This window comes from Sugiyamaella lignohabitans, chromosome B (assembly GCF_001640025.1).
Source record: "Sugiyamaella lignohabitans strain CBS 10342 chromosome B, complete sequence".
Lineage (NCBI taxonomy): Eukaryota > Fungi > Ascomycota > Dipodascomycetes > Dipodascales > Trichomonascaceae > Sugiyamaella > Sugiyamaella lignohabitans.
In genome coordinates this window covers 3,776,235-3,798,980 of record NC_031674.1, presented here as the reverse complement: position 1 = coordinate 3,798,980, position 22,746 = coordinate 3,776,235, and the positions used below count along the sequence as shown (strand labels likewise).

At 41.6% G+C, this 22,746-nt stretch overlaps 11 protein-coding genes across 11 annotated transcripts; 6 read left to right on the top strand and 5 right to left on the bottom strand.

Annotated features, from left to right (window-relative positions):
* Nucleotides 1-245: 245 nt before the first annotated feature.
* Nucleotides 246-1,991, top strand: MUS81 (Mus81p; the record flags this gene model as incomplete). Its single annotated transcript, XM_018880283.1, has 1 exon — nucleotides 246-1,991. One exon carries the CDS (start codon nucleotides 246-248, stop codon nucleotides 1,989-1,991), a length of 1,746 nt encoding a protein of 581 aa, XP_018738117.1.
* A 247-nt stretch (nucleotides 1,992-2,238) lies between these two features.
* Nucleotides 2,239-3,135, bottom strand: PET123 (mitochondrial 37S ribosomal protein PET123; the record flags this gene model as incomplete). Its single annotated transcript, XM_018880282.1, has 1 exon — nucleotides 2,239-3,135. One exon carries the CDS (start codon nucleotides 3,133-3,135, stop codon nucleotides 2,239-2,241), a length of 897 nt encoding a protein of 298 aa, XP_018738116.1.
* A 907-nt stretch (nucleotides 3,136-4,042) lies between these two features.
* Nucleotides 4,043-5,209, top strand: VPS36 (ESCRT-II subunit protein VPS36; the record flags this gene model as incomplete). Its single annotated transcript, XM_018880281.1, has 1 exon — nucleotides 4,043-5,209. One exon carries the CDS (start codon nucleotides 4,043-4,045, stop codon nucleotides 5,207-5,209), a length of 1,167 nt encoding a protein of 388 aa, XP_018738115.1.
* Nucleotides 5,210-5,370: 161 nt separating this feature from the next.
* HYM1 (Hym1p) lies at nucleotides 5,371-6,030 on the bottom strand (the record flags this gene model as incomplete). The annotated part of the gene is made up of 1 exon (XM_018880280.1): nucleotides 5,371-6,030. One exon carries the CDS (start codon nucleotides 6,028-6,030, stop codon nucleotides 5,371-5,373), a length of 660 nt encoding a protein of 219 aa, XP_018738114.1.
* A 3,328-nt stretch (nucleotides 6,031-9,358) lies between these two features.
* On the top strand, nucleotides 9,359-11,620 carry AWJ20_3273 (uncharacterized protein; the record flags this gene model as incomplete). Its single annotated transcript, XM_018880279.1, has 1 exon — nucleotides 9,359-11,620. One exon carries the CDS (start codon nucleotides 9,359-9,361, stop codon nucleotides 11,618-11,620), a length of 2,262 nt encoding a protein of 753 aa, XP_018738113.1.
* A 117-nt stretch (nucleotides 11,621-11,737) lies between these two features.
* Nucleotides 11,738-12,955, bottom strand: BAT2 (branched-chain-amino-acid transaminase BAT2; the record flags this gene model as incomplete). The annotated part of the gene is made up of 1 exon (XM_018880278.1): nucleotides 11,738-12,955. One exon carries the CDS (start codon nucleotides 12,953-12,955, stop codon nucleotides 11,738-11,740), a length of 1,218 nt encoding a protein of 405 aa, XP_018738112.1.
* Nucleotides 12,956-13,831: 876 nt separating this feature from the next.
* FAU1 (5-formyltetrahydrofolate cyclo-ligase) lies at nucleotides 13,832-14,188 on the top strand (the record flags this gene model as incomplete). Its single annotated transcript, XM_018880277.1, has 1 exon — nucleotides 13,832-14,188. The coding sequence occupies one exon, from the start codon at nucleotides 13,832-13,834 to the stop codon at nucleotides 14,186-14,188; it is 357 nt and encodes a 118-aa protein (XP_018738111.1).
* Nucleotides 14,189-15,439: 1,251 nt separating this feature from the next.
* MTR10 (Mtr10p) lies at nucleotides 15,440-18,187 on the top strand (the record flags this gene model as incomplete). The annotated part of the gene is made up of 1 exon (XM_018880276.1): nucleotides 15,440-18,187. The coding sequence occupies one exon, from the start codon at nucleotides 15,440-15,442 to the stop codon at nucleotides 18,185-18,187; it is 2,748 nt and encodes a 915-aa protein (XP_018738110.1).
* Nucleotides 18,188-18,234: 47 nt separating this feature from the next.
* On the bottom strand, nucleotides 18,235-18,921 carry FMP10 (Fmp10p; the record flags this gene model as incomplete). The annotated part of the gene is made up of 1 exon (XM_018880274.1): nucleotides 18,235-18,921. One exon carries the CDS (start codon nucleotides 18,919-18,921, stop codon nucleotides 18,235-18,237), a length of 687 nt encoding a protein of 228 aa, XP_018738109.1.
* Nucleotides 18,922-19,256: 335 nt separating this feature from the next.
* On the top strand, nucleotides 19,257-20,495 carry SET5 (Set5p; the record flags this gene model as incomplete). Its single annotated transcript, XM_018880273.1, has 1 exon — nucleotides 19,257-20,495. The coding sequence occupies one exon, from the start codon at nucleotides 19,257-19,259 to the stop codon at nucleotides 20,493-20,495; it is 1,239 nt and encodes a 412-aa protein (XP_018738108.1).
* A 133-nt stretch (nucleotides 20,496-20,628) lies between these two features.
* On the bottom strand, nucleotides 20,629-22,272 carry PNS1 (Pns1p; the record flags this gene model as incomplete). Its single annotated transcript, XM_018880272.1, has 1 exon — nucleotides 20,629-22,272. The coding sequence occupies one exon, from the start codon at nucleotides 22,270-22,272 to the stop codon at nucleotides 20,629-20,631; it is 1,644 nt and encodes a 547-aa protein (XP_018738107.1).
* Nucleotides 22,273-22,746: the final 474 nt, after the last annotated feature.

Sequence of the window (22,746 nt, the reverse complement as noted above, 5' to 3'; positions counted from 1 at the left end):
CATGCTATCCAATAGTCCACCAATCGGCAATGTACGGTATATTGCTCTTTGACGAAAGACTCTGGCTGTGGGAAAGTGCCAGATCTTGAATTTTCCGATTCAACCCATCTTTCGCGAGCTGATTGCTAAATGCACTGATACGGCTGTATGGGTGATCTCGACGCAGCCAAAGACCTATACCAAAACAAACAGACGTGAACATACTGTTTGCCATCTTCTAAAGCTTAGGATGGATTGCATTAGCCATGTCAGGTCTATCATGGAATCAACTGTTTCTTGATTGGATTAAGGAATTGGCCGATGCTAAATCCTCAGGGGCGTCAGCAAATATCTCTGTGGGTCGTCTGCAAGATACATATATGAAAGCATACCTCAGTCTAGAATCATGTCCCAAACAATTCAGCCATCCATCCCAGCTTAAGGAGTTGAAATTTTTTGGCGAGAAAATCTGCAGCACACTCACGAAGAAATTGAAGATTTACTGTGCGAGTGAAGGTATTCCAGTTCCCAACGACCCTAGCACACAGGTAACTCTGGATTGGGCCAGTGTCGAGGCAGTAGACGAGGATTCACTGGAACACCCTGGAGAGAAGAGTACTGATGTTAAACAAGACAAAAGAAAATCAAAGAAAAAGCGGAAGCAAGCTGATCCAAAGTTGTTTGTTCCTCGACATCGAAGCGGTGGGTATGCAATTTTATTAGTGTTGCGGGACCATGAAAAAAGTGACCATTTTCATGGCCAGGGTCTTGGTAAGTCGGATATAATCCGAAATGCCAAGGCCAAAGAGTACTGTGACACGTCGTTTGAAAGTGGGACAAATACAGGCAATTTTTATAGTGCCTGGAACTCGGTGAATACATTAGTCAAAAACGGCCTTGTATACTCTACATCCTCTAGGAATTGTCATTACTTTTTAACCCCAGAAGGCCGCCAAATTGCAAATAAGCTGTATCGCGCCACTAAAGAAGCATTGGGTGAGTCTGCATCATCAGATCCTGTTGGTCCTATAGATTCAACTCATGATTATTCACTCACTCATGCTTCCGACCCTAGGAACATGCAGCGCGATTCGTTCATGGCTATTCTCTGGCCAAGAGGGACGTATGAGATCAAACTACTTCTAGATAATAGAGAAGTTAAAAGCTCTAACAACCGTGATTACTTTTCGGAACAACTTTCTTCAAACGGAATTGACGTGGAAGTTAAGACTTTACCCGTGGGTGATGTTATATGGGTTGCTCAACATAAAGAAACACACCAACAAGTTGTCATTGACTATATCCTTGAAAGAAAGAGACTAGATGACTTAATAAGTAGTATTAAAGATGGTCGATTCAGTGAGCAGAAGTCAAGATTACGGCGGTCAGCATTAAAAAATGTTATATACCTTGTGGAAGAGCCTAAAGGAATGACTGCTGGGGTATATCGCAATCACGTTTTAACCGCAATGTCACAGTCAATGGTGGTGGACAACTTCATGCTGCGTAGAACAAATGGGCCAGATGAGACAGTTAAGTATCTAACATCAGTAACTCGTCAACTGGAAGAAATGTATAACACCAGGCCGTTAGTGGTTATATACCCACATGTTGAAACGTTTAGGTCGTCGGTTTCTAAAGCACGTGAGCAATATCAGAGTGGTCAGGTTGATCCAGAACATCTTGATGTGGCTTCAATTGTGGAAATTGGGATTGACTATGACTCATTCAATATTAGTTTGTCTAAAACTGGTATGTTCACAATTAGGGAAGTGTTTCTAAAGATGCTCATGACTATTCGAGGAGTTTCTTGGGACAAAGCTGTTGCCATTCAAAAGGTGTATCCAACGCCCCGAGATTTATTTGATGCATATAACAGTGAGCAAACCATTGAAAGCAAGAAAAACATGATCTATGAAGCGCTCAAAGATAACATTTCCCGAAAACGCGTGGGAAAGTTACTTTCAGAGAAGATTTTTGAAAATTGGGGTTGTAAGTTAGATGAGGCTTAGCATACTATTATGTTAACTATTTATATTTTTATCTTTATTCTTTTCTAATCTCCACCTCCTGTTAATACTCCTTTGAGGGGTCCAATTTGTTTAGGGCACTGTTTACTGTCAATCCAGGGTTTAGAGCTAACAAGAAATATGCACTCCACTCTGGATCTCGATATCCTTTGATAGGTCAAATAATCGCGGGAAAAAATGGTCATAAAATTTGGGAACTATATACATATACATATGGATTATACTTAAGCTATCGGGAGTCATGGCTAGTCTCCTTCCATTGCTGAGTTCGCCCAGATAGCGCATCCTCAACTTCTCCTAGACCAGGTTTCATGCTGCTAGTCGTTCCTAAAAGCTCTTGCTTGATGCTATCAATGGCCTGGGAAGACGAATCATAATAGACACTCGAACCAAATGTGGATGCAAATTCTTGGCGAGTGTCAGAGCCCGTAACATAAGGTACACGGGGATCTCTACTTTGATCTCCTTTATTCGTAACAAACTCCTTTTGAACGAGTTTATCTAAATCTTCTTCAGTAATGACATAATTGCTAGTACTCTGATATAGCTCTAGTAATATACTGGCTTTGCGTTCACTATTTCTGAGTTCGAGTGTTTTACGGTTGGCAGTTCTTTTTAAGCGCAGCTCTTCGGTCTCCTCTGGTGTGCGAGGAATTACAAAGGGCTCATTGAAAACAGAGTCAATACTAGGCAGTGTTAATCGCTCAGCTTCAGACTCAGTGTGCTCCGTAGATATTTGCTGTCTTCGTTCCGCAGCTTCTCTAAACTGGCGTTCTCTTATTTGAAGTTCCTTTTTATCCATGGTCTGTTGCGCCTCAATAGCATCCACAAAGTACTTCCGTCGAATTAACGACTGCTCAGCCTTCCATTGTTGAAGTTCTGTATTTAAAGACTTTGGTTTTGTCGGTGGTTTGGCCGACTTGGAAAGCTTCTCGGAGGCAGTTACCTGCCTTCTTGGTGGAGGGTTCGGTGACGAACCTTTCGGAGCCATAGCCGGATCCTCAAATGCAACTGTACGCTTAGCCTCCTCTTCTATCTCCCAAGATGTTTTCAACTTAGGGAGAATTTGTCTGGGATGAGGAAGGAATCCGCTTTTGAAGCCATATTTGGCAATTCCTTTGACCATTTTGTACTCCTCTAGATCTAGCTATAAGTCTGGTGTCAATTGATTCTGAAATTTTCATGACCGATCTAATGAGTTTACCCTAACCTAAGCCACATTATGTGAGGCGTTAAGCCTCATGTTATCGCATATCAGTGTACATGATGGGGGCGGACAGGACGATGAAGGAAGAAACAGACGTTGCTAATAGAAGAAATTAATGACTCCATGGGAGAAAATTGCCCTTTCTTCGGTAGACCGGCCCATACTCTTAGGTAAAGAAAGAGATGTGCATGTAGAAAACAATGTTGGTATATATGAAGGGTGAGCACAAGACCGCAAAGACCTCTGGGGCGTACTAACAATATCCAGTCGATATAAAGCCAAAGGTTATCAGAATGGAAGAATCTACTTGACCACGCATAGAATTTGCTATGTTGACAACATAGACCCAAAGAGGAACTCGATTGCATTAAAACTGAGTCTGATCAAGGATATTAGTTACTCCGGTCGATTTCTTAAGTCATCTCCAAAGATAACATTAACACTCAAGGAATCTAATAGCTATGGCATTAGTGGTGAAAATAAACAGGGAAGCAAGAGTACTGACAGCCAAGATTTCGTACAGCCGGCTGTTTTTGACGGTATTCAAGTGTCTTGGGTTTGCCCTATATGCTTTTTTTCGAACGATTTATCGAAGCAATATCAACATGGTGTTAGTCCACTCCCCGTCTGCCAAACCTGTGGTATAAAAGTAGCATCTGATGTGATTGAGGCTGCTATAGAAGCTCATTCAAGACCACCGAGTCCTCCTCCTCAACTCCCTTTTAAGACGCGGCGGGTAAACCCTGAACTACGCAAGCAACCCTCTTTATCACCTGCATCAGTATCCGATGTATCCAATCCATCTTCTCCTGGTATTTATGAAGAAATGGTTGAGGCAGAGGTAGTATCGCCCAGTGCTACTACTGATATTGGTAGGGAAGAAGTGATAGCAGCTGTAGGATCTGAAGGGTTTAAATGTCCCCGCTGCACATTTCTAAACCACCCTTCATTACATCAGTGCGAAATGTGTGGTGCAAGGTTAATATCTCCTAGGCTTCCCCCTGGATTGATAAGAACAGATTCTCCTGGTCCAACAACTGTTTTTGAACCTGGAAAAAGTTTAGATGGTACTATAAATGTAATCAAGCTCAGTTTTAGAGGGAATGGCGATAAGTCATTTTTTACTGCTTTAAAGAAAGCTCTGGCTTCGAAAGAGTGGGTATCGGCATCCAATACGAGCCTGGGATCTGGTATTCGTAGAGTGACATCTGCGGAAAAAGGTACCAATGCGGTAGATTCCCAGGATTTCACACCAAGGCAAGGCATCCATGGTTTGCAGCAAGCTGGGGAGAGAAGTCGACAACAACGACAGGAGATATTGGGGAGTGCCCTTGACGATCTACAGGGTCTGATGTCTCGGGCTCAAGACCTCATAAAACTTGCTGAACAGTATGCCCATCACTTAGAAAAGGAAGAGATGAGCTCTAATAACGCATCCTTATCAGCTAGAAAAGCACTGCGACAGTCTTCTCAAGCTCTTGGCCTCGACTCGACTATTGTAACAAAAGAAATGGCCCACGATCCGGAAGTATTCCATTCGGAACTAGCTCGTCAATTGGCAGAGTTTTTAGACAACAGTGGAATTTTGGCTAGAGAGGGGGGTGTCATAACCTTGTTTGATCTGTTTGCAATTTATAACAGAGCGCGAGGGTTCTCATTAATATCACCCAAAGATCTCTATTCTGCAGCAGAACTTTTCGAAAAACTTCAGTTACCTATCCGTTTAAGAAAATTCAAAAGCGGTCTCTTTGTAGTTCAGGAATCATATCGGACGCCTCAAGTGATTATACGTCATCTGAATGAATGGTTTGCGTCTGTCGAACCGTACAAAGCTGCTATTGGATTTTCACCCCAGGATGCGAGTGCTAAATTCGGTTGGAGTCTTACTGTGGCTACTGAAGAGCTTGAAATGGCTGAGGCGCAAGGGGCTTTGTGCCGTGACGAACAGGTATCGGGTGTTCGTTTTTTCCCTAATTTGTTTCTTGTAAACTAAAACGAAGTATATAACCATCTGTATTATTTGTACGATACACATGTCCTGTTTTATTGATTGACTAGTAATAAAAATGTTGGATTTGCTATGCTAAAAATGGAAAAGTTGACGTCTATGCAAGTGAATAAATATGACAACTTTGAAGTTGATTATGTCTCCAGCTACCTGCGCTCAAGACCATGATTTGGTAGAGGGCCACCATCATTTTGGGAGCTGGGATAACCTGGAACGACAGGTGGTTTGGTATGTTGGGCTGGTGGGTTGAGACTGGCTGGGGCTTGTGATAGCGGTTGTGGCTGAAAATGTTGCGGTTGATGCGGCAATTGCATATGCGTTTGTGATTGAGTCGATGGCAGTTTCAATTCTTGTGATTGGGCCGCTGCCGTTGGCGATGGTTGACGACTATCATTGACGCTGGAACCCTTACTATCAGGGTTCGAGAAACTTCCAGCTGGTGTTGGCGACGTCCTGCGGGAAACGACGGCAGATGCAGATGCTGACGGTGTGACTTGGCTAGGTAGGTTTGATATTTTTGTGATAATGAAGGCCTTCTCATCCTGAAAGGTGTCATCTTCATTTCTATCCGTCTGAAAGCTGTTAAGGTAATTCAATAACTTGGCTTTGTTTTTAATCAAAATGTCTGCAACAGGCTTTGACTTCTTAGGATTGGCAACGAAAACCTTAAAAATATTGAAGGCTTCGTACTGAATGTTTTTACTCTTATCACGAAGCAATACCATTGCGAGCTTCAAATTCTCCGAGCTATCCACATATTCTGTCATGAACGTATAATTTGCGCGATGGTTAATTATATGGGCCATTATCTTGAGTGATTGGCGTTTTGTAACGTAATTGTCCGAACTCATCAAAGCTGACATAGTTTCCACAAACCGATGAGAGTTTTGAATCAGAAACTTTGCTGTAATGGTAGGGTAAAGCGTCAGTACATCGTGAATAGTGCCAAAAGCATCTATTGCCATTTCAAAAGATGAATCCCGTGCGTAATCAAAAAAGTTCCAGAATGATGGGGATTCCAACACCAGCTTATCCAATGTTTCGTATTTGACACAGTCTCTTAAAATAGAACCTGTATTTAGAGCCACTTCAGAGTTTCCATTATTGATGATTAGCGATTCAAAAATACTTGGGCGTCCTACCAAATAATCAACAGTAGGTGATCTATTACCAATCTTGCGCCGTAGTAAAGTAGTGAACAGAACAACAGCATCCTTCCTAGCATCAAAATCCAAAACAGCTAAGCTAGCTACCAAGGGAACCAGTACATCTGTCGCGTATACTTCCTGTGCTAGTAAGGCAATCTGATCGGGTTGAGGATCTGAGTCAGGGTCGCCGTAAAGTACAATTTTGATTTGCGACAGAATCCTAGTAATTTCATCTAGCCCCTGCGAATCAACTGTTAGTAATTACTGTAAGGTATAAACTAAACCACCTATACACATTTTCATCAAAAACAGATTTGCCTTATATTATTCCAGTGCCGCTCGGCCATACCTTTTTCCTTTCTGAGACGGAGTCGACCCTAGTCAATATTTCATTCAAACTTCGGACAAGTTCCTGGGGAGACTTCTGTTTACTGCGACTGAATAAAAAGGACATAATTTCAGTGTCGTCTATATTCAGTAGTTGATGCTCTTGAGATTCTTTACCAAATACGAATCAATATTTGCAATTCTAACGACCTGACAGACCAAAAAATATCCCGCAGTTCCACAATGCGTGGAGTTGTGTTGTATGTATGTGTGTTTAGCAAGAGGAGATCATCTATCTACGGGAGCTTCAGCTTTGTTAGTTCAAATTCAAGTTGGGTAAGGGTTAGTCTTGCAAGCAATAGAGTCCTGCCGAAACTGTATAGTCAAAGTAGCCGACTATTATTTTCAGACAGCTGCTTCATTGCGCAATGGCCGTCAAATCACATCCATTGCGCAATGACTTTCGAGCTTGATAAAGTAACAAAAAGATGCAAAGAGGATAGTAGTAAGAATTGAGAAAGGCTATCTGATTGCCGCTGCATAACTACACGCGTTTAGAGCCAATCTCACTAATCGGTGGCTTAACTGACCATCTACTATACTGCCTTTTCGGTAGAATTCTTTACGCATTATAAAACTTGTTGTGCAGGGAGCTTTTGAAAAGTATATTTAGAATTTAACTTCGAAACCTATAGTTTGCTATTTATTTCCTACATTTAACTCTAGCGTTCATTGGAACGGCTACAGTTTAGTTAAGCGGTCAGCTACCCCTGATCGACGTCTCGTCGATCTTCTCTGTGTTCTCTTAATCAGGTAACCTTAATATCCACTGCTAGAATTAACCAACTGGCCAGATAATATAGCATAGCATTTGATCGATGGTCTGGCAATTGTTATTAACTTAATATATAGCGTGTTTGGTTGAATTTCAGAGAGCGTATCATCCATTATGGTAGTCGGTACGAGTCCCCCCTTCTGTGGTTCATTATTGAACTTATGAGAATTAGGAAAGAGGATTAGATTGTAACTTGCTTCCGTGGAACTTCAAAGTAGTGCAGTCAGATAATTTCTGGAAATCTATGAAGTCAATCAAATACACCCATGTATACTCACGATTCAACCTCTGGGGTGGGTGTACTCTAACATGCTACAACGTGATCACTACAGCAGATATACCCTTGCCTTAAATGCATCATTTGTTGATTTTTAGCCCCTGAAAAAATATATGTCTGCATATTAGCAGACATTTTTACCCCTGACAAGATTTAGCTACGTGCAGACGGCCCTACGTGTCCCACAATACATACCATAAGTGCAGTGAGCGTGCACCTCCCTCTATTTGTCAGTAAAGTAACTGTCATTAGCCGAACAATGCTGTCGCTGCGGATACAATTGTTATGCTTCGACGGCGTCTTGCAGGAGCTGCCTTCTAAGGAGTACTTTAAAGCTCCTGAACTCCGCCTGTCTTGTACTTAAGGGGTCACTTCAACCAAGGGGTAAACTATTGAGGTACGCTTCCTCCTCTTCGACCGCTGAAGTTGATCGTTCGTCCGCTCTGGTAATCTTGTCATATAAGTGTTTCGAGGCCGGTCCCATAGATTCATATATTCATCTCAATCTTGAGGACGGGAAGGCTGACAGAGTTTAAAGGTTCGGTAATATCCCTGGTAACTACTGCTAAAGTTTTCAAATACTTTCACTATGACTACCACTTTGAGTACCCAACCTATAGACAGACTGCCTTTGAAATCACAGTCACAGGCGGATCTTAATTCGTCTAAAAATAAGAAGAGAGGACTTTTCAAGTGGCTATTTTCTTCACCTCCACACTCCTCTATTCGGTCTACAATATCGAAACCCATTCTTCTGGTTGATGATTCCGGTTCCCCTATTTTGGACGAGAGTGAATGGGGTGTCTTACCCAATCCTGCTATTGCTTTAGAGGCTGAAAAAGAAAATGCCCCGATTTCCATCTCCGACTTTGTCAAAGCATTACCTAAGGCAGAGCAAAAAGGAGACGAAACCCTGGTTCCAAAGCTTAAAGAGGAGGATCCTTCTAAGGATGATGAGGAAGTAAGGGGTATTACTGCGTCAGAATCGTCAGGTGGAGATAATAGTTCCGACCTGAAAAATGATGGCGATATAACTGCTTTAAATGAACAGAATTCTGAAGCTGAAGTCAATATAACGCTCATTGCTTCTCCACTTAGTAAAGGGGGAAAAGATAACGAAGAGCAGAACGATATGTCTCCGGTTATTGTTGCAAAAAGGGTATCATCGCTTCCCCGTGAACTGCGCGGTGTTGAAGAGTCTTTGAATCAATCTTTTACATTGGACTCAGAGGAATCCAATTATATTAACTCCGATACTGAGGATAAGAGAGATAGTGAGATCTCGAACCAGATGGTTTTAACAACAGACTCGCCTAGTTCACCAGAGCAACAATCAAAGATGGCTCTTTCGCTGTATTCTAATATTGAGATGGATCTTGATAGCCAATCCCTCACTGCTGACCAATTGACACTTAAACCCGTAAGTACCTATTCAACTGTTTTTCTAAGATAATCACTAGCGTCTAACACTTTAATAGTTGTACGAAAAGCTTCAACCACCTCCTAAGTTTAGATCCGATAGAAGTATAAGTTCCAAGAAAAAGCGGATGGGTAAACGATCGGAGATCTCACTCCGTAGTCGTTATCTGACTCCTTCTGATATAGCTTTGAGGTTATTCCAAGGAAAGGCTGATTTGATTAATCATGTTGAAGCCGCGGCTTGGTTGGGTGACAATACGCCCGATAGATCCGATATTCGAAAGGCTTATATGAGGTTATTTGATTGGACTAATAGTAGCGTTTTGGCATCTTTAAGATCATTATGTGATAAGCTTTATATGAAAGCTGAATCTCAGCAGCTTGACAGAATTATTGATTCGTTTTCCGACAGGTGGTGTGAATGTAACCCTCGTCATGGCTTCAAATCGCCTGGGGTGATCTATACTCTGGCATATTCCATTTTACTGCTGAACACAGATCACCACTCGGAGGAGTTCACCTCGGCAAAAAAGATGCCAAGGTCACAATATGTTCAACAGACTTTTGAGACTATGCGAAGTCTCCTGAAAGGTGAAGGCATGATGGCTGATGATAATAACTCAATCCTTAGTCGGAAACGTACTTCGATTGATTCTCTTTCAAGAAGACCCTCGTCGATGAAAAGATGGAGTACTACTGTTGCATCAACCAAGGTTGACAATACAACCCTTGTTTGTGATGACTCTCACTATACAGTAAAAGAATGGGAGAGTTTGATTATGTCCCTTTTAAAGGGAATTTACACTTCCATTGATCTGACCCCCCTAAATCTTGCTCGAGGGTCAAATAACTGTCCACCTAGAGTTTATCTACATGCACAATCTTCTGCTACTTCCTTAAATAACTATTACGGAGCACCTTCTAATTCTAGTGATGTTTACAATCGCGGTGCTTTAATGTCAAGATTAAGCTTAAACCGTCGATCTAGCTGGATATCCTCATCTGATGCTTGGTCTGACTACGAATATCAAGGAATTATCGCAAACAACCAGCCTATCATGGGTGACAGAAGGAGCATGTATATTAAGGCCGATGAACCAATTGGGTTTTCAGGTGTTCTCAGGAATTCCATAATACGAGAAGAACGTGCTGCCGCAAAGGCAGGCATATTGGGTCACTCTGATCTTGCATCTATTGGTAGAGATTCCTTAGGAATCCTTGGGACGGCTAATGAAGAAGATGAAGATGATGCTTCTTCGAGTAGTGTCGTGAGCAGTAAGGAATTGAGAAGGGGTCGGAGTCCAGGAGGGCAAAGTTCACCTAATACTTCTCAAGAAGATAGCTCAGATGAGCCTACAACGGTCATAACGATCAATGATTTTGGAGAAGAAACGGAAGATGAGGATGTTGCCTTTGAAGAAAAGCTTGAGTTGACTGGAGCACCCTGGGCTAAAGAGGGTCTCCTTAAGTTTCAGGCGTTTGTCAATGGAGGAATAAGCAAAAAGTATAGAAAGCGAGAAGGATGGCTTCAAGTATTTGTCATCGTTCAAAAAGGATATCTCAAAATCTTTAGATTTGATCACCCTAGTCGCAATGAACGACCAATCAACTATACTTTTGATCCTCCAAATGCCTATAGTAATGTTGGTGGTGGTAACTGGCTGGATAGGGCAACCCTCACCGATAATATTCCTCTTTGTCAAACAATGGCACAAGCAATTCCTGTGACCAATATGAGTGCAGGTATGAAGAATAGCATCATCATTTCGAGCTCAGCCTATATGTCCATGCTTGAACCTGACCATGTTGATTGGTCACTGACATTGCCCAACAAATCTGTTCTGGTTTTCCGTGCTGGAACAAAAGAGATAGCTGATGAATATGTATACACATGCAACTACTGGGCAGCCAGGAGCTCAAAAGAGCCACTTGTTGAAGCTGTATCGAGTTCTGAATACGGGTGGAATTATCCCTTAGAGAAAGTTGCTGAAAAAAGAAAGGAAGATGCTCATTATAAGCCATTAGTTCAATCGGGCGCATATGATGCCATTGTTATCGACGGCCAAAAAATTCAAATAAGAGAGTGGCGATCACCTCTAGTGTCGCAAGTTCTCTCCAATTTAGATGAGTCTAACCAGCTTGAGATGTTGAAAAGGTTTAATACAGCGGTCGAAAAGCATTTGGAGGATCACAATGCTTCAAGAGCAGAAATGATTCAACTGTTCCAATCTGCCTTACTTGTTTCGGCTCGTGCTCATTCGAATTGGGAGAGAAAATCGCAGTATCTGCTCAAAGAGACAGTAAAGTACGGCATGTATATTTCTACTTTGGAAAAAGCCATGGAACAACGTAGAGATTTGGAATTAAAAGCAAAAAGTATGACAGTCTGAAATCTGTATAATGTTATTTAATCTACTTTATATCCAAACAGCCCCGTGGTCCGTCCAGTAGTAATTGACCGACATAGTATTTGGAGCTACGGGGAGCAAAGTTTAATGCATAACTATCTAAATCTTTTGGCAGTATGGGTGGTCTATAATACCATACTGGATTTCAGAGATCCAGTTGGCCACAGTCTCAGTAAGTTGACCGGTTTCCTTGCCCTCCTGGAGGGGAACATAGATAGGCTCGTTATGGTAACTGATTTCCTTGATAGGGCTAACAATAGCAGCAGTTCCTGCGCCAAAAGCCTCCACTAATTCACCTTTCTTAGCAGCTTCGGCGACCTCATGAATAGTGCAATAGCGTTCAGAAATCTTCCATTCATTAGGGTTTAGTCTTTCACGGGCAAGCTCCAAAATTGAGTCACGAGTGACACCTTCAAGAATAGTTCCATCAAGGGGTGCAGTAGCTAGTTCCTTCTTTCCAGTAGTTGAGTCCTTAAAAACAAAGAATGCGTTCATTGTACCCACCTCGGTGATGTTACCTTCTGGTCCAAACAGCCAAAGATTTTGTTGGAAGCCGCGAGAAGCTGCTTGCTGCTGAGGAAGAATACAAGGTGCGTAGTTGGCGCCAAGCTTTTTATTACCAACACCGCCGGGCCAAGCGCGAACAGCGTAATCGGTAGCCTCCAAACGAACAGCTTTGAAACCAGTAGGGTAGTAAGGGCCAACAGGGGAAGCAATAACATACAAAAGGGCTTTCTTAGGGGTTCCAACGCCTAAACCAGCATCAATACCAATCATGGTGGGTCGAAGGTATAAAGAGTATCCTTTCTTGTCAGGAATCAAATTCTTTTCTAGTTTAACGTACTCCTTGAGTAATTTAATCATCTCCTCACTGTCAAAGGTAGGCAAACAAATCCTCTCACTTGAACTATTCAGTCTGGCCATATTACGGTCAGGACGAAACAGTCTAATATCACCGTCGATATCCTTGAAAGCCTTCATTCCCTCAAAACACTCGAATGCATAATGAAAAACAACAGCTGCTGGATCCAAAGCCAGTGGTCCGTAAGGTTTGATTTGAGGGGCAGCCCAGCCCGACTCAGCATCCCACTCAATTGACAGGATGTGATCAGTGAATGACTTTCCAAACACAAGTTGTTCAGGTGGAGGGAGGTCCTTAGCTTTGCTCACTTTTTGAACATTCAATCTACTAGCATCCAATTGAGCAGCAGCCCATGACAATCGCGAAGTCGAAAAGTAATTCTGCGACGTTCTTGTCCTGAGAAATAAATGCCCAGGAGCTAATTTCTTTTGTCGTGACAACAATCTTAAAGACATGATGAAGTATGATGTCTGTTTCTATGGGCCCTGACCTTGGGTGCTATTATTTATATATGCTTAGACTTTATCAGGATAGGCTGTTTCATTTTTCCCTATCCGCCGACATCGGAGCCATACCTATCCTGCGTTCCGCCGTGCATCCGATCAGTCGACCCCAACCCCTTCTCTTAAACCTGAAGCCGTAAACGTTTAACAAAATTTATAAAGAGTTTAATATCCTATGTTTAATACTAACCACAGTTAAATAGTTAAATGAATGACTCAATTCACAGCTTTCCCTCTACCCCAGGTTATTAGATAGCTCAATGAGTCATTATATTAACATCGAGTCAGCCATGCAAGCTCGACAGGTAGATTAAGGTTCTGTAGGCCGCCTACAGCCGTAAGGAACCGCCAACATATCTTGCCTAGATCTATGTCGAACATGCATAAGCAGTGAATTTTGGGTAATCAGGTTGCATTGTGATTATTATTATTCTCATAGTATGGTCTATCTGGATTCGTCAAATATGTCTGCCGCTTCAAAAAGACTGTTACGAAAACTAGTCAATCAAAAGATTGGACAGTTATCCAGCGAAAGTATCGTTACTCAGTGTAAGTATACTTGAAACTTACAAGTTGTTCGACTCTTTCTTAATTGCAAGGTACTAAGATCCTTTAGCGTTGTCAATAGCTGACGAATTAAGAAAACTACCAGAATATATCTCTGCCCACAAAATTGCCTATTATTTACATCTCGAGAAGGGTGAGGTAGAAACGACTAAATTAATACAAAATGCATTCGCTGATAAGAAGCGGGTCTTCTTACCGAGAATAACTCCTCTAGAGAGTAAATCTAATAAACTTTACCCGGCACAAACAACTGAGCTCCAGATGTTGGAGATAGGCTCCATAGAAGAAATCAACCAATTGAAACCAGCCGGTAAATATAAACTAAGAGAGCCACCTCTTGCTGAATCGAGTATTACGGCATTCATGGCGGGGGGGTTGGATCTTATTATTGTACCTGGTGTGGCTTTTACACCCGGTTGTCACAGACTTGGTCACGGAAAGGGGTATTATGATAGTTACACAACAATCCATGACCAGTGGACCAACCAAAAAGACCTTCCAAGAACAAAACTTATTGGACTTGGTTTAGATGTACAGTTGGTAGAGAATATCCCGACTGAGGGGCATGACCGTATACTCGATGCTGTTATAATCAACGGCCATGTTTATCGACCCTAAATTGTAATATAAGAGTAATTGGCCAATGACAACCAGGGAGTCAAAATCATACTCTAGCCCCAAATTACTTTAGCCTCGGTTCCTAGGCCCTGCCTGTGCCCAAGACCGACCCGCTCCTGGTCATAATATGGCAAATAAAATTTATATATTAGATTCATAACTTCGTGAGAACTAGCTTTCAAGGCTAGATACCAGGGTGATATTGTCGCCCTTAATTAATGTGCGCCCCAGATCCCGCTTTGTATTTTTTTTTAAGTTCACCTCCACGGCATCATCCACAACAAGATTCATAAATTCATCAAAACCGCGTATTTTACCCTCTAATCTGGAATCTACCTGTTCGTAAAGCCATATTTGTACCGGGGTTTGCTGTTGGAGAAACTGAAATAATAAATTAATAGGTGGAATCATCTATAATAGTTAGTGATTGCCCCACAACTGGATCTTCCAAGTTTTATAAAAGAAACTAAAATACGTACCACCCGTTGTTGTGTTCTATCTGCCATTTTTTGTTATACGCCGTAGGGTATTAGAATATTAATCAACATGAAATACAGAAATAGCGATGTTCATCGATGCGGAAGAAGCTGCGCCAAACTTGTGCGGCGCATTTGTTTATACGGCTTTTGCTGTGGTACATCTGATCTACCCATGTCAGGGATAATATCTTCTCTGTAAATCGGAAAATTGACATTCCTTAAGGGATAAAAAATCAATCCAATTAAATTAAACGAATTCTGAGGGTTGGAAGATCTGGATCTTTGAGCATTTGGATGCGTTATTTGTAAATACTTCGAAATATACCGCAGGCATTGTCTTTGACTGATTTCTACAACTGATTTCTTTAATATGAGTGCTATCACCCTAGAGCACCTTCAGCAAGCTTTGAATGGATTTTATAGTAATAACAGTCCGAATCAGAGACAAGAATATGGCCATTATCTCGAGGAATTCCAAAAAAGCGTAAGTTTACCCCTGCTCATAAAGGTTTCAAAGGACTGGATTTTGTGTGAAAAGCCTTGTTTTGGTTGGAAAGCTGCTTGGTAATAGAATTGCAAGTTTTCTAAAAGCAATATCAGTAATCTATCTGGGATATGTACTAACTTTTGCAAGCCAGATGCTTGGTCGATTCTACACAAGGTTCTAGCAGGATCTCTGGAGGAGTATCCCGTTGCTACTAAGGTGTTTTGTGCTCAAACACTCAAATCAAAGATCTCGTATGATCTCCATCAGCTACCAAAGGAAGCTCGAATGGAATTGAAAAACTCTGTGATCCAACTGTTGAATCACAATATTTCAAGCAAAGGTGTCCCTCGATCGGTTGGCATCCAGCTGAGTGTGGCTCTAGCTGATTTGGCGCTACAGGTTTTGGAATGGAAGAATGTAGTGGCCGAAATGGTAGACACATTTGGTGGATCAAGTGATTCTCTACCATCTTTGCTGGAATTTCTGAAAGTATTACCTGAAGAGCTATTGAGTCCTAGACATACTCTATTGACCGATGAAGAGTTTAGCATGAGAAGCGAAGAATTACTAGATCAAAACAGTGCGCAGGTAGTAACCTTGTTATTACACTATGCCTTCCATAGTAGTGACTCAGGATCAGGTACGGCCACCCCTGCTAGTATTGCATCTCAGTCTGCCACGACAAGCAGTAATCTCACTGTTCATCTCGACGGAGAAACTCGAGCAGTCTTGTACGAGTGTTTAAATTCATGGCTGAAAGAAATATCATTGGAAGATTTCCTGAACACGCCGCTGTTGGATGTTCTTTTTGCAGGCTTGGAGGAAGATGAAACCTTCGACGCTGCTGTTGAGTGTATTGTTTCAATTATCAAAGAAACAAGAGATACTACTAGCCTCGATATCATTTCAGCTATTTATCCAAGGGTAGTGCAACTGAGACCATTGGTCATAGAATCCAAGGATGATTCATCTAAGCTAATTGGTCTTACAAAGATGTTTTCTGAGGCCGGTGAATCTTGGCATGTACTGATTGCACAGTCCCCCAATGATTTTCTTGAACTGATTGAATCTATTATAGATTGCACCTCGGTAGATGAAGATTTAGACGCGATTTCTTACACATTCTACTTTTGGTATTCTCTCAAGCAGATGTTGGTATTGGAAAGATACAAGAATTCCCGTTCGATTCTGGGTAATGTGTATCTTCGTCTTATTGGAATAATTATTGAAAGACTAAAGTACCCTCCTGGAGACGAAAATTCTGATTTGTTTGGTGGAAATCGAGAAGAAGAAGAGAAGTTCCGTTCTTTCCGACATGACATTGGTGATGTGTTGAAAGATTGCTGTCAAGTTGTTGGTTCTAGCCAAGCATTAGGAGAGTCATACAAAGCTTTGACTAGCAGTTTAGCGGCCCATGCTTCCTGGCAGTCAATTGAAGCTCCCTTATTTAGCGTCAGGGCAATGGGTCAAGTAGTGGACTTGGATGAGAACGAGGTTCTACCCAATATTATGAAGCTTTTGTTCTCTCTGCCGGATAATAATAAGATTAGATATACGGTCACTTTAGTCTTGGGAAGATATACTGAGTGGACTGCTAGGCATCCAGAATATCTCGATTTTCAGTTGGACTATATTATCAAGGGATTTGACAGAAATGATTCCGATGTAAGTAAAGCAGCATCTCAAGCGTTGATGTACTTCTGTCAAGACTGCAGAGACATGCTTGCAAAATACATCGAACAGTTGCATCCATTTTACGAGCAAATGTTGAATATTCTAGATATGCAGTCATTATACCAGGTAACTGAAGGAATTGCTCATATTATACGATCCCAGCCCATTGACTCAATTCTAATTGTCTTGCAACATTTCAGTAAGCCTATTGTAGATCGGTTAATAGACTTAACTGGTCGCGAGGGATCTGATGAAGTGTACCGGTCAATTGCTGATATCATCGAGCTATTAACAATATTTGTTCGAAACGTTCGTCCCAGCAATACTACTAATGGAAAACTTGCTCCTGGAGCTATTCATCCAACAACTCAATTTGTTTTCGATGTATTTCCTATTGTTCCGCCTCTCCTCAAAGCACATGGTACATCAAGTTTTGTTGCTGAGCGCTGTTCCAAATTTACAAAATTTTGTCTTCATTCTTGCGGGGCTGCTTTAGAGCCTATTCTACCTGCTATTGGTAATATTTTGGCTTCTGAATTTGAGCGAACAAAATTTGGTTGTTATTTGTGGGTGAGTGGAGCAGTCGTCACTGAATTCAGCTTACCAGACGAAGAGAGAGATACACCTTTAACCAACAGTGTCAATGTAGAGCAAACCAAAAAGGTCATTTGGGAGTTTTGCAAGCATCAGTCATACTCATTTTTCAGAATCCTTAGTGGATCTGATCCTAAAGACTATCCTGACTTAATTGAAGATTTTTTCCATCTCGCTGGAGATATCTTAATGTATTATCCCTTTGAGGCTCTCACATCGGATTGGATTGGAGCTAGTTTCCAAGCAGCTCTGGCCGGTCTCACTTTAGAGCAGTTTGAGCCCCTTACTGCTACTTTGCATTTTTTGCTGGATTTGTTCGCATATGGTGGTGAGCAAGCTCCCTCGTCGTCTGTTATTCCGGGAGGGAAAATCCCAGCCGAGATTCGTAGTGTGGTGAGTTCTCTCGCTGCTGAACAGGGTGAAGCACTGACATCTCGCATTATAACAGGGATTTTATTTTCTTACCCACGAGATGTGATCACCGATGCTTCATCTCTTCTTCTTAGTGCGTATCGACTGTCGTCCGGAAACGAAACAATCCGATGGTTGTCAAACACCCTAGATGCTCTTCCCGCTGGAGGATTGAGTCCCGATGAAAAAAGCAAGTTGTTACAAAGAATCTCAACATCAATGGAATCACAGGATTTTAAACGAGTTCGATCTATTTTGCGGGATTTTACAACTTTGTACGGAAGAAGGAATCTCACACCTCGAAATGCTGGTATAAACACTGTTTCAGCAAGTTCATTTTCTTTCTCAGGATAGACATAAATAAATAAATTTCATACACAACACCAATTATTCATCTTCATTTATAAACCTACAATACTTTTCCAGCTCGACTTAGCAGGTGGTGACGTTACATCAAAGACCCCTTCACCCCTCACAAGTTCTTTTCCTTTGAGTGTCCGCACCGAGCCAATTATTCGAGCTTTTTTGCCTTCTTCAATCATCTCTGTCGAAGTTTTGATAACTAGAAATTGGTTGACAAAGGTAGGGCGTTTATAGCTTAAATTAATTCTTGCTGTTTCCTTGGGGTATGTGCCCAAACTGAGTGATGCGGTTCTATGTAAAGCTTCATCAAGAGCAGTACTCAGGATTCCGCCGTGTACAAGAAATGGAAAGCCGGCTAGAAAGTGACCACAGTGAACAACTGTAACAATGGAGCGTTCACTTTCATTGGCAAATAATAGTGGTGGGATCGACACTCCACCTGGGGTATGTAAAGGCCCTGATGTGAATATCGACCCTATTTTCTCCTCTTTCACATAATCCCAAGGTCGAACCATTTGGAACTGTGGATCGCGACTGAGTTGTTTGACTAAAGGTAAGCTTTCAAGTTTGGACTCCAGCTTCTCCGCATATCGCAACGCCTTATCAGTCCCTTTGGTCGGAGTATCGTAGAAGAACCCGTTCTGTAGAGCATGGTTGACTTTGTATCCAACAAGCCCACCGAAGGAGCTGTATAGCGCCATTTTACCAAGGAGCCGCAAAGACATTCTTAAAAGCTCCCAGTCTGTTTGAACTCAAGTCTTCTTACGCTGTGATTGAAAAGCGTTGATCATGGCTGCGAACATATCTGCCGCACAGGTATTCCCCCTGAGAACGTCATACTTCATACTTTTCAGAACTAAATAATATCGTTAGAATTTCTCCATTATAGAGCAATTCTATGATTCAGTACAACCTAGCTTGGTTATTCTGGTTTAATAACATTTTTCACTCTTCGTATCCAACATCTTCATCCACTTACAAAGTTTACCCTAACCCAGATAGTTGATAGCTATATTATCAAAAATTTCAGATCTGCTGAATTGAACGAAGATTCCAAAACATGAGCGAAAACACAGAATATACGCCAAATGATAGAGAGGTAGTTTCTACTGTTATTGAGATATGGAAGACTAATCCAGGTAGCGAGAATTTAGGAAATGCTAAATTACATGCTTTTGTTAAACAGGATCATCCAAATTGGTCACTTTCAGCCAACAGATTAAAAAATCTACTGAAAACTTTTGGTTTACAAACGAATGTGACACCTTTCCAGTATGCTAGTGAAATTACAAGTCATGCTACTCCTGACTTACAGTTTCCAACTGGTGTCAAGTTGATTGTTACGAAGGCAAGAGGCAAAGCGTTATATACTAGTAAGGCATTTAAAGCTGGTGAAGAGATCTGGAGTGAACCTCCACTTGTATTGGTATCACCTTTAGATCATGTCGTGCTGATGAGAAAATGTCTTGCTTGTGCTTACTGTTCCCGACCTTTTCAAGCTCGATCGACCGCTGGTGGACCAGGTGGGGTGCCTCGAGGTGGCTCTGAGTGTAATGTTTGTCCGGCTCGCTTCTGTAATGCGAAATGTAAGAAGAGCGATACCATTCATACTGCTTTATGGCACAATAGTGCTCATTCGAAAACTATAAAATATGCTCAGTGGCAATTATATGAACAATATTGTTTGGAGAACCAATGGATGGCTGCATATGCTTACGGAATCATCTTAGTATCTATTATTCGAGACCCATCTAAGCAGCTTCAAAGTCAGATTGAAGCCATGGCTAGGGTTCGCCAGGATGTGCGTCAAAAAGCAGTTCAAAATAGCACTAGTATGGGACTTGACGGTCTAGACGGTGAACATTATGAGCAACTTTGGAAGAGGGGGTTCGAGCTACTGAAAGAGGCTGTGAAAGGTGGATACGACTTGACTTACGAAGAGTATCTGTATGGCCTTGGAATGTATAACATTAATAATCTCGATGGAAATGTTTATCTGACTCAGTCACATTTGAATCACTCGTGTGATCCCAATGTTGATGTTCAGATTACGGGACGTACTACTGGCGTCAAAGTGATTGCTAAACGTGATTTGAGAGCTGGCGAGGAGTTGTTCACAACTTATGTTAACCCTTCAGATGACCTGGATAAAAGACGGTATGATTTGCGAGTAAACTGGGGATTTATTTGCAACTGTGCCCGCTGTAAATATGAAGAAAAGGAGAAGGCGAACCCCACACCTGAGACTCGTCCTAGAAGAAAGTCAGTCAGGTTCGAGTCTGTAGTTGATGTAATCTAATGAATTAAAAGCATCTTTTCGCGTTATTTATTGAGAATTATGAAGTCCGAATTAGTGTAAAATAAAGAGAGTAGGAACAGTAATTTCAGTTGTGTCAAGCATAAATACATAGAGTTGCGGGAGCTCAGCTGGATCAGAGGTCAAGCTTCTGTCTCACCTGAGGGTAAGCCTGTAACAATGCTTCGAAAGTGTCTGGATAACTCATTCTAAATACTTCCGGATCCTTTGCCAATGCGACGAAGAAACTATGGACACCACTATTGATAGAAACAGTCGTAATGTTGCCGATTTGGAGACCAATCACAAAGGCAAATCCTACCACGATTGGATAATATCCCCCTGATGAGTTGTAGGCGGGGTGCGTAAACCGCAGGAAAAGGTAGGCAAAAAGAGCAGCAACATAAGCTACAAACATTGATCCAAATGTCAGAACATTACCAATCAAAGCGTCATTAATCAACGCATCGATACCTCTAGCTTTGACGATAGTCCAGGTATCTTTTGCAGCAGGAATATATGCCTTTCCATAGAGGGCAATATAGGTATAAGCAAAATTATTGAAATATTGAACAGCCCAGTTGATAATTCCAACAATACATTGAACACAACAAAGTACCAAAGTAACAATGGGGTTGCCACCATTGTCAGCATTCACTTGTTGTGCAAGATTGAGAAGGTCACGAATTAGGTTTATAACAGCAACTACTAGTGATCCAAAACAGATTGATCCAAAAGAATATGTCATGGCTCTCTTGAAAGCACCTAATGCTGGCCATTTAGGCATTCCCTGATCTGATTTATAGCTGTAGTACCAAGAACCATACACTCCACAAATACTCACACGAATAACATTCCTGGCTACCTCGGACATGTAATAAGCGGAAAACGTAATATAGACAAGGAGCCCAATAAGCTTGCCGTTACTGCAGCCTCCATTAGAGCAAGATGGATTATCTGGAGAATCGTGATATTTGACATAGGTGGCCACCATAACAACGCTGAAAAACATCGACAACGCACCCGAAAATAAAGCGCCAATAGCAGAAATGAACAACGTGGAAGGCACGATTCTTGTTACGTCAATAATGGTCTTCAACACGATAGTTGCAAAAGGAATACGCGACCTCATTGTCCAATAACAGAATGCTGAGAAAAGAGCAAAAACGAGGCCAACAATGCCAGCAGACCAATCCTTTTCGATAAGAAGATAAATGGCAGTACCCACAGATATGACAATTTGTAATATCATAGTGATGATAATAAATTGTTTGGTGAACACTCTAGCTAGAGTATAATACAAAAATGCTAACACCACACAAATCACGGTAACAAAAGCAAACAGAATGATAGTATGCGTATTCAAGGAAAACGTGTTCTGACTATTATAGATACTCGTTCCCTCGAAACCTCGATGCTTGACATAGGCAGACAGCGTGAGAGCAGCAATAACAATGAAGCCTGCTACAAACGCCAGGAATACAAAAATAAAGATCACGTCATTCCATTTGGGTTTCTCTACCTTGAACTGTTCTTCAAAAGACTGCCCTTCTTCCGGCTTGGTCGCGTAGTTGATAGGTGGTGGTAAGTCGCTATCATTCCCATGATATCCAGTTTGGTGATTTTGATTATACTCATGGTCCTCGCCATATTCGGCCTTTCCATACGGTCTCACTGGGGGACCCTCCTGGGGCTGATAAGAAGGTTGGTCTTGACCTTGGTAAGGTTGACTAGGATGGCCCGAGGGGTTAAAGGGATTTGCAGGTGGCTCGTAACTCATGGTTGAGGTTTACTAGCGTTCGTTCGATAAGTCAATTTTATGTATCTCCACTACTGAAACAAGTATCAAGTCCCTGAATTATGGTTCAATCAGTACCGTTTTATTTTATTTGTAAAAATTGATACCGTTCAAATCGCAAAGAAATTAGAGTATTTCATATATGCACATGGACATATACATCGACAAAAAAATCCTTAGGAGTTAGAAGTAGCCTAAAGTTGCTAACTCTCCATCTTTCTGATAAACAATGGACATCAAGGCGTATTATTATTAGCCTAATCGAGTAGTGGACATCGTCGATCCTGTCTCATCTTCAGGTACCTGATGGCAGATTGTAATAACCGCAAAGTTCTTCTCGAGGAGTTATATGTAATCAGACCGTAATATGAGCATCAGCATTTGACATAACACATGGCCATGAACGTGAAGCTAATATCATATGAGTCTTGGAAACCTTATTTTGATCGGCCTCAC